General features: G+C 39.8%; 1 protein-coding gene across 1 annotated transcript in view; it reads left to right on the forward strand.

Annotated features, from left to right (window-relative positions):
• The window catches only part of MED13L (mediator complex subunit 13 like), a 129,510-nt gene extending 121,181 nt beyond the window's left edge, over positions 1–8,329 (forward strand). Inside the window, exons 23-31 of the mRNA XM_018564846.1 lie at positions 853–1,041; positions 1,275–1,498; positions 2,379–2,521; positions 2,600–2,758; positions 2,908–3,078; positions 4,333–4,481; positions 6,299–6,460; positions 6,543–6,655; positions 7,198–8,329. Coding sequence (XP_018420348.1) covers positions 853–1,041; positions 1,275–1,498; positions 2,379–2,521; positions 2,600–2,758; positions 2,908–3,078; positions 4,333–4,481; positions 6,299–6,460; positions 6,543–6,655; positions 7,198–7,330 — 1,443 coding nt within the window. The 3' untranslated portion in view covers positions 7,331–8,329. The remainder of the gene's footprint in view (positions 1–852; positions 1,042–1,274; positions 1,499–2,378; positions 2,522–2,599; positions 2,759–2,907; positions 3,079–4,332; positions 4,482–6,298; positions 6,461–6,542; positions 6,656–7,197) is intronic.
• The last annotated feature ends 1,389 nt before the right edge of the window (positions 8,330–9,718 follow it).

Genomic DNA, 9,718 nt, shown 5'->3' on the forward strand with positions numbered 1-9,718 from the left:
AAAACGGTGTGTTGAATAAAAAAAAAAACCCCCCCCCCCCCCCCCAGCCAACTAACCGATAATGAGAATAGTTGCAACTATTCTCATAATCGATTTAGTTGTTGCAGCCCTAATATCCATGACACTGCTATGACTCACTCTTGGTCTGCAGTAAAAGATTTAACCTCCCCAAGAACAAAAGCTTTTAGCGTTCGCAGCAAATTCAAGTTATTGGCTAGAAATAAATTTTGACTGATTTCTGTTTAGTGAGAAATGTAACTCATTGGATTTATAAAAATGCCCAGGGTGGGAAGGGGTAGGCAGTCCGTAGTGCACCCTTAATAACAAAGTTCAGTTTTTATTCTACCGTCATTTCCTGGGCTATAGGAGTTAAGGAGTTAGGTCAGCGCGTTCTATTTGAGACATGTCTTTTTTCAGATACCATGATAAATGGGCTCTATTCTATACAGCATATGAAGTACAACCACAGGAGAGAAAAAGCTGTGTGCACCCTGAGTAATCTATTGTGGTATAAAACTTTGTTATGCTCAAAAATACAGTATAGCGCTACCTGAAACTTCCTCATTGACTCGTTTCACCCAAAGCCGTGCATAATTGTAGAGACTTTGGGTAAAACTTAAAATACTTTTTTTCCTGTGGTCTTGCGGAGCAGTTTGACTACTAGGTGTCTGAATCGCCTGCCAGCAGAGGGGAGCGGGGGTCTCCTTTTGTGGTTTGTATATAAAGAACAATATTGCACTAAGTACAAGTGTATTATACCCTGGCAATTACTATTTATATAATACCATTTTTACATTTTAATTAAAAAAAATAATATATATATTATAATTTTTTTTTTATCTTGTTTTTCAGGTGGTCCCATGTCGATATCTGCTGCAGACTGTACATGATGAAGCTGTCTCTTATATCCAGCACTTAAAGTCTTTAGCATTTTCTGTATACTGCCAGTGCAAACGGCCCGTAGCCACACAAATTCCTATCAAGCCACTAACTGGGTTTGGTCCAGCTTCTGCTCTAAATGCTATTCTGAAGAACTCTGATGTAAGTTGGGCTTAAACAGCAAAGTAGATTTAGCTATGCGTATTGAACTTTCTAGTAGATATTACTAATTATGCTGCAGAAGAGGAAAAATATTTCAAAGCCTGTGTTTGAGGGGTGATGAAGTGAACATCCTGTCTAATATCTTCTATTTATGCGACGCAGACGTAGGGCATTCTGTTTCTTTTTTTTTAAATGTGAAAAAAATGACATTTAATATGTGGTTTTCTTTACAGCACCAGTTTCCTGGGCAGCTTTACTCTCCTCCTTTTCTGCTTTCCCCGACTAAAGACAAGCAGACAGAACTAGGAGAAACATTTGGTGAGGCTGGGCAGAAGTACAATGTGCTATTTGTGGGATATTGCCTGTCCCATGATCAGCGCTGGCTGCTGGCTTCCTGTACTGATTTACAAGGAGAGCTCCTGGATACCTGCGTCGTAAACATCCACGTGCCCAATAGGTGAGGAGGCTGTTCATTCATATAGGTGTCTTTGTACAGGAAACAGTTACCACATTTTGACCAAGTTAATATAAATACATGCCAGGTGAAGAATCTGCACACTATGCTTTGTGTGTTAGAAGTGAGAATGTCTTGTGTCTGTTTATTGGATTTTATCTCCTGAATTTACAGGGTTAATACCTATGAAATGGTGTAAATTGTAACCTTGTAATGCAATGTAATGTCAGTAGTAACTACCAGTTACATTGCCAATTAAAGCTGCAGTTTGAAGTAAACCTGTGTTTTGCCCATGCATGCGTGCACTTAAATTTCAATACTACCAACTGCACATACTTACCTTCCCTTTGCTGTCCTGTTGAAAGTGATCAATAGTTATTCCTGTGTGAACTACAAGTTGTGACTTGGAGCTTATATAGGCCTGATGATTCTCAGTCTGCAGGTCACAGCGCAGAGTGCCTGATTGGTCGTTCATTGGTCAATCACCAATACTGTTATGTGGTAGGCAGAGGAAAAACGGGTATTGTTTTTATTGACTGAAAGGAATGATGAAAATCACAAGTTTGCTTAAATTAAATCAAGTCTGACTGCCAGCCAAAGGGGAGGAAATGCAACACACATTGAAATACTTGACGAAAGCTCGGCTACACCAACATTTAACTGTGTGAACACTGAGCCATCAGTCCTGCATCTACCCTTCTGGCAGAGAAACGGAATGATTAGTGTAAGAAGCGTGTGGCGTATGCTCCCTCCAGTGGTGACTGATGTAATTGAAATGTGAATTGAAAAATAAACCATGGTAATGTCTGTATCAATCTAGAAGTAGCAAGATAATACATATAGTTTGATTGCAGTATCACAGTCAACTTTGCTATTTCTTTAGGTTTAGAAGAAGCAGAGTTTCAGCACGGAAAATTGGGCTGCAGAAGTTATGGGAGTGGTGTGTGGGTCTAATGCAAATGACATCGTTGCCCTGGAGAGTGGTGATCGGGCGCCTGGGACGACTGGGCCATGGCGAGTTGAAAGGTTTGTAATTTAAAGATGCGCAGTTAGAATCAAAGCAATATGTATGATACATTTTAATGCATTACATTTCTGTTTTAGATTGGAGTATTTTACTAGGAGAATGCTCTCTACAGAACATTAGCCGTCAGCTAAAAGAAGCATGCAGAATGTGTGGCATTTCTGCTGCAGACTCGCCATCTATTCTTAGTGCCTGCCTTGTAGCAATGGAACCACAGGGGTCCTTCAACGTGATGCCAGGTGATTCTGCAAATTTATCTGCTCTTTGTTGTATAAATCTATTCCTGAACTTATGACCGGTTTTTAAAAGTATAAATACTACTTTTTATATGTTTGTGTACTGTTGTTTGTATTTTTCTAACGGTAAGCCTGATCATTCCTCACCACAGATGCAGTTACAATGGGATCGGTGTTTGGTCGAAGCACTGCTTTGAATCTGCAGACTTCTCAGCTCAGCACGCCGCAAGATGCCTCTTGCACCCATATCTTGGTGTTTCCTACTTCAGCCACCATACAGGTTGCTCCTGCTCACTTCGCCAATGAAGATGGTTTTAGCAATGGTACGTTGTCATCATTTGCAACCATGGAAAATAGTTCCAGCAATATGTTTTGTTTTTTTTAAGTCTTAAATTATTTTTTTTTCCCTATGTTCAGAAAGCATATGCACCACTAATAAAGAAAAGCCAATATTACAAACACATTGAGCACAAACAACACAAAAATCCAGCAAAGAGTGTGATAACCAAGCTAACCACTAGTGATTTATACTTTATGTTAAAAGTAATATTTTATCCTGGTATCTCTTCCTATTACCCTTGTCTATTAGCCACCAGCTCTCCTGCTTTAAAAAAATTGGTAACTTGTATAAACCACTCCTCCTAAGCAGTTCCATTTGACTTCCAGTATCTGGGAATCTTTCTCCTTAACCTCCCTGGTGGTATTCCCGAGTGTGACTCGGGGTTAAAGGAGAACTATGAGGCGAGTGAAAATCACTCAGCCTCATAGTTCTAGCTGACCTGTGACAATGAAACTGTCACAGGTCGGCTCAAAAGATCGGGAAGTGAGCAAACACATACCGTCGCTCGCTCACTTCTTGATCTATCCCTGCAGAGAGCCGTGACTGTCGCTCAGAGCTCCCTGCAGGGATTCCCCCCTCCCCTGTCCGATCCTCCAGCGCTGACTGGCGGAACGGACGGGGGCGGGTAAAGCTGGCTCTGCCTCTAGATATACTGAGCTGTGACGGGAGGACGCTAGTTTGTGTCCTCCCGTTACCCTTATGAGAACTATGGGGAAAAGCCCTGACCCCATAGTTCTCCTTTAATTTTCAATACCATAAGCGGTAACCCCGAGGCACTCTTGGGATTACATTAGTGTCATTCACCTTGTCCCTACGAGCCCCGTTGTGTCCTCCGGCCAATGCCGGCATCTGTCTTCCGGGTTCCTTCCCTGCGAGCGTCGGCGGAAATGGCGGGAAATTCAAAAGTGACAAATAGAAGAAAAAATACTGACATAATCACACCGCTAGGCAGTTTAATGGAATTGGTTTTTAATGCCTAATTAACCTATGCAGTGTTGTAGATTACTCCTAATGGGCTTTCTCAATGACTTTCCTGTTTTATGCTGTTTTCTGTCTTCAGGTAGATATTTAAGATCTGATACAGACATTAATGCATGACACAGCTTTTATGTTTTTTTGTTGTTTAGTATTATGTGACATGTTATTATAGGGTTAGTGATATCGTTATATTGATGGTTATATTTTATTATTGTAATACTACTCAATTGTCAACTCTGAATTTCTTTCTCCTCCTCAGATGACATGTTTGACCTGGCCTTTCCGGATATGCCTGATATGGAAAACGATCTAGGAATCCTAATTCAAGGAAATCTACATTCTCCCCCCAACTCCTCTCCAGGATCTCCCACAGGAATTGGTGCTGGATCGCATTTCCAGCACAGTCGGGTGAGTCTGGCATTTGAGAACACTGAATTGGTCTGCTAATTCCCTGCCAAGCTGCAAAGTTAAACTGCTCTTTCCACAATACCGAGCCTAGCCTGCTGTCCTGCACCATTATAATCACTTCATAAAAGAAGTTGAAATGTAAATGTCATTTTTTTTAATGGATTTAGTAGTGTACTCATTTTATAGATTGTGGGTAGTGCATGGAATCATTTTAATGTAGGTCTATCATTTGGTATTTCAGTAACCAGCTGGCCAACTATCTTTTTTTTTTTCTTCTGTAGACCAGTGAGAAATTCTACTAAAAGATGATTGTTTACTTTAGATTTGAATATGCATATATACAAACTACTCAGTTATGGCTTTTAGGCATTGGTGTTTTCAATGTATTTGGGCAATGATACATGCTTTTTGATTTGTGCAAAGTCATCCCAATGCCTAATGCAACTAGATCAGTCCGCACTGCGTAGAAATACTATCAGGAAATATCCTTTTCTCCTGAAGTGCACCTTAATGATGCTTTTACATTGTGTTTATAGACATAGGGTCTCATTTACTAAAGTGTAAAGTGAGCACACATGTAGTGAAATGAACACCAACATCCAGTTTGGTAAACCTGTTGACTTCACTGCACTTAAAGTGAAAGTAAAATTGAAATTTTAAGGTGAAATCTTGGCATAATGTACAAGAATTCACAGATTACTTATGGCACACTTGCCTTACAAGTATGCCTTCCTCCAGTGCTGAGCTATCAAGGGCGTCAGTCTCCAGCAACTGACAGCCTTGATTGGTCAGCACTGGAGGAAAAATTGTTCAAGAATGGTTTGAGGAACACAGCAACACATGTTTAAGGCGTTGACTTGGCCTCCAAATCTCAGTCCAATTGAGCTTCATTGTGATATGCTAGAAAAACAAGTCCGATCCTTTTGAGGACCCACCTCGCAGCTTACAGGACTTAAATGATCCGCTACTGACAGCTTGGTGCCAGATACCACAGCATACCTTGAAAGGTCTAGTGGAGTCCATGCCTCAATGGGCCAGGGCTGTTTTAGTGGCAAAAGGGGGACCTGCTCAATATTTGGCAGGTGGTCATAATGTTATGGCTGCTCGATGAATGTGGTGGTTTGATATTTTTAGCTAACTGATCATTAATTTATCAAAATCCTTTAGCCTTGCTGCTTAATAAAATGTAGAGTGCTATAAATGTAATCACCTGGTACTATTGCTATGCTGCAGTATAAGGACTGGAGCTCAGAAGGGTTTGCATCTTTGCACTCTATTATTCTTTTGGTGACTATTATGCTGTTGCTTAGGATTATGTCACTTGCACACTATACTGGTGAGTGCCCCTTTTATTTCTTGCTGGCTGCTTAAGTCAGAAGATGGATAACACCATCACACATATTCATACAAGAAGGTTCCCACCAGCACACCTCCATACTAATAACCAAGTCCTTAGACATCAGTGGGTCATTCATCACAAACCAACTTTCAGAACCATACAGGATCTGTTTGTCCAGGCAAGGGAATCCTGGGCGGTTCCGAAACATTTGTCTTTGATGGCTGACCCCATGGTGCCTGAATAAAAGGTCTTGATTTGTTTTTGTATGGAAGTGTGCTGGTGAGAACCTCCTGGTCTACTTATCAACCTGTCCATGCTAGGTGAGAAGAAATAACAAGTGTTAGCCTATAGTCCAGCTGAAGATACTGCATTGGATGTAAACTGGAAATTAAAATAAGGGTAGACTGGTTAGTGCCGAGTTAAGGTTTGTCAGATGGAATGTGCTCACTTGTGTGTTTTTTTTCTTTTTCTTTTGCAGAGCCAAGGTGAAAGGCTTCTCTCCAGAGAGACACCTGAAGAACTGAAGCAGCAGCCCTTGGCATTAGGTTATTATGTGTCAACAGCCAAAGCTGAAAACCTGCCTGAGTGGTTCTGGTCATCATGTCCACAGGCTCAAAACCAATGCCCCTTATTTTTAAAGGTAATAGCCCGTCACTTCGCTCTTGCAATTAACTGAACATCATCTTAGGCTCTTGCTAAAAGTTGTCTCCCAATTCTCACAGGCCTCTCTGCATCATCACATCTCTGTGTCTCAGAGCGATGACCTCATTCCTGCACGCACTTCACAGCGTGTGCCTCATCCTTTGGACTCAAAAACAACATCAGATGTTCTAAGGTAACATTTGTTTTCATTTTGTAGATTTTTGCATTCTCTTTCTTTCTTTTCATAAGTTATTAAAAAGAATCTGTGACATTTGAGCCCGTGTACACAAATTGTGGCAATACACAATGTATAACCTAAAATGTAGTCACACCAGCTCAAGTATATAATCAGGCTACTGCTAAAGGCACCTATCTGTAGGGGTAGGCTTATTCAGTGCAGCTGACAAGATTTTAGATTACTTGAACCAGATAAATAAAACTGTCGCTGATTGGTTCTTTTGAGCCACTGCACTTTACTCTTTACAATACCATATAAGACTAATAGACTTAGTAGGTCTAAACCTGTTCTTGCAGGTTAGAATCGTCCTCTGATCCACTCAGTTATTCCTAATGTATGTTAACCCCTAGGAGTTTCTCATGTGGCCATAATTTCTATGTAGTGTTGTAGAGATTTGTCTATGTCAAGAACAATATCTTTAATGTGTATTAGTATTATATTTGCAAGTTTATGTAACGGTAAGTGTGTATAACCGTTGTTAAATTCTCCTCCCTTAGGTTTGTTCTTGAGCAGTATAACGCCCTATCATGGCTGACCTGTAACCCGGCCACTCAGGACCGGACCTCATGTCTACCTGTTCACTTCACGGTGCTTACACAGATGTACAACATGGTAATGGACATTCTCTGAACAATCCTCCCGGTATCACAGAACGATATCTGAAGATCTCCAGCCAGCAGTCGGAATGCCCTAAGATTTCTGTGCTCAGTGCTTGCTGTAGGACATGTTGGTGTACCACATCAGTGAAGAAATGCACCTGGAGCTATTGTCTGTGCTGCTAGCAGTATGCACTAAAAACAAGCTTGGGCATTCATAGAAGCTAATGCTGTGGAAAACTGCCATATTTCCCTGAACTATCCATTTCTAGTTGCAGTGTTTTAACGCAGACTAGAAAATGAAAGCAAACATCTGTTGTGAAAAACAATTTGGTTTTCCTGTGAGCAAGCTATATTGAATGCCCTCATTTAAATAATAAACATATAAAGATAACATTATGAACAGGTTTTAGCACAGGGCACATTCCTATCCAGTCTGTGTCTTCAGGTGCACACAAGTTATATAGCACTTTGTACTGCCCATGCAGTTATTGTATCAGCTTCTTAAAAGCACAATTACGCTGCAGAATCCAGCTGCAGGTCTGCGGGATTTTATAAAAGAAAAGAAAAAAAAATCTGTTGGTTGAAACGGATTCCAGATTCTTTCCTTCCTACAACTATGATGCACTGTGTATTTATTGCCTGAGTAGTTCGTAGATAGCAATATGGCGGACAGTCAAAGCAGTCATTTTTTGTGCCAAATCTTTCTTCACATATATGCCAAGCTTGTGTCAGTATTGTTTCCACTAGAAGGTATAAATCGGGCTAAAAGTTCACAAGCTGCTGTACAGACAGAACAATTGACCAATAGAAAACTTGGGTTTTCTGATTTTGTTAACTTTGTTGTTGCAAAGTAAAATTGGAGCCTTCCTGCACCCAAGTCTTTCCAGTTTTACCAATGCCTGATGTACAGGTTGTTATTATATGAACAGCTTGAACCTCGATCAGTGTTATCACATCTGTGTTGGCCCCTGCGATCAGAAGTAGCAGCCGTGGTTGTCAGCTTGGCAGTCTTGTATGACTGTCTTTTCATTTTTGCTCACAGTGCTCATCATGTGTACACAGGGCAAATGGATGAAGTGACTGATTTTCATGGCTCTGTGCAGTTTTTTTTCCTTCCATTATTTGTTTTGCTTCCCAGCATCATTTATTGTTGGTACACAGAGGGTTTTTTTTTTATTATGCTACAAAAGTTAGATTGCTATGGAATCTTTTAGAAGTGTTAAGATACTACTAAATAGAAAAAGAGGTCATTCCTTTCAAAACTGTTCACTTTTAGGTAGAGGCTGGTAGGTCTAGTCACCCACTGCCTTTGCACATGTCTTGGGATGTTGCATATGAGATCTGCATCTGAGTTCCAAGCTTCTGTGTCTTTGGGATCTCCCTCTCTGTGTGGTTTTTCAAGGGGGTGTAGTAGTTGAATTCCTTCTGGAGCAAGGTGGAGGACACAGACTCAGACCTTGCTACTTAATTTCTTAAGAGATTAAGAAGTCAGTAAGTGGTTCCACTCTACGAAATACATATCAGTTTGGTTTGGAGTGAACTTAAATCAGTAGTCAAGGCATGAAAGTGATTGGCATTTATAAAGAGGTGTCCTTATGAACATATCAAAACATTAGTTCCATCTGACAGCAGCTGTGAGTGTCTTTACTCTACTGGGAATGGCAGCAGCTTATTGCAGAGCTTATAACAAGAGAAGCTGATACAATGAAAGGGTTTTCATATGCTCTTCACAATCCTTTTCTTCATGTGACTGAGATCACTGACAGTCCAATACACAGCATGAAACATACAGGCAGCTCTTTCCAAATCCGTTTATATATAAATATATAAACATGTATGTATGTATGTGATTTATGCACAGTCATTTACTATTTAAAGATAAAGGGGTATTGGTATTGTCTGGGCAGATTTACTGAGATGAAAAGTGTGAAATTGCTATTTTATTTAAAAATGACAAAAGAAAAGTTTGGGATGTCTCTTGGACAACATTGACTGACAACCAGTCTAATTTTCCATGTAAATGTAGTGCTTTTAAATAACAGATAAATTGAACTTTACGTACAATTTTCACCAGTAAACGGGAGAAATCTGATCTGTGACAAAGGCTAAAAGATAATGTATTTGTATATAGAAATATATATCCGTCTTTTTAAAAATTGTAAAAGTTGTACATTTCTCAATGAACCTAATTTTTTTAAAGCATTTACCGGCTGTGTTTTTTTCCATTTTATAGATAAAGTATATATAAATATATATAAATATATATATATACACATTTACAAATATCTATAAATAGCCGTAAAAAAAGAAAAAAAAATGAAAGATGGGAAATTAAAACCCCAACAGACGAAGAAAAATGGAAAAAGTTTTTTGGAGTTCCAAAAGAAATTTTAATCCCGCCTCTGGTACCTCACACTCT

The sequence above is a fragment of the Nanorana parkeri genome, unplaced genomic scaffold, assembly GCF_000935625.1.
Source record: "Nanorana parkeri isolate BGI_ZX_2015 unplaced genomic scaffold, ASM93562v1 scaffold788, whole genome shotgun sequence".
Lineage (NCBI taxonomy): Eukaryota > Metazoa > Chordata > Amphibia > Anura > Dicroglossidae > Nanorana > Nanorana parkeri.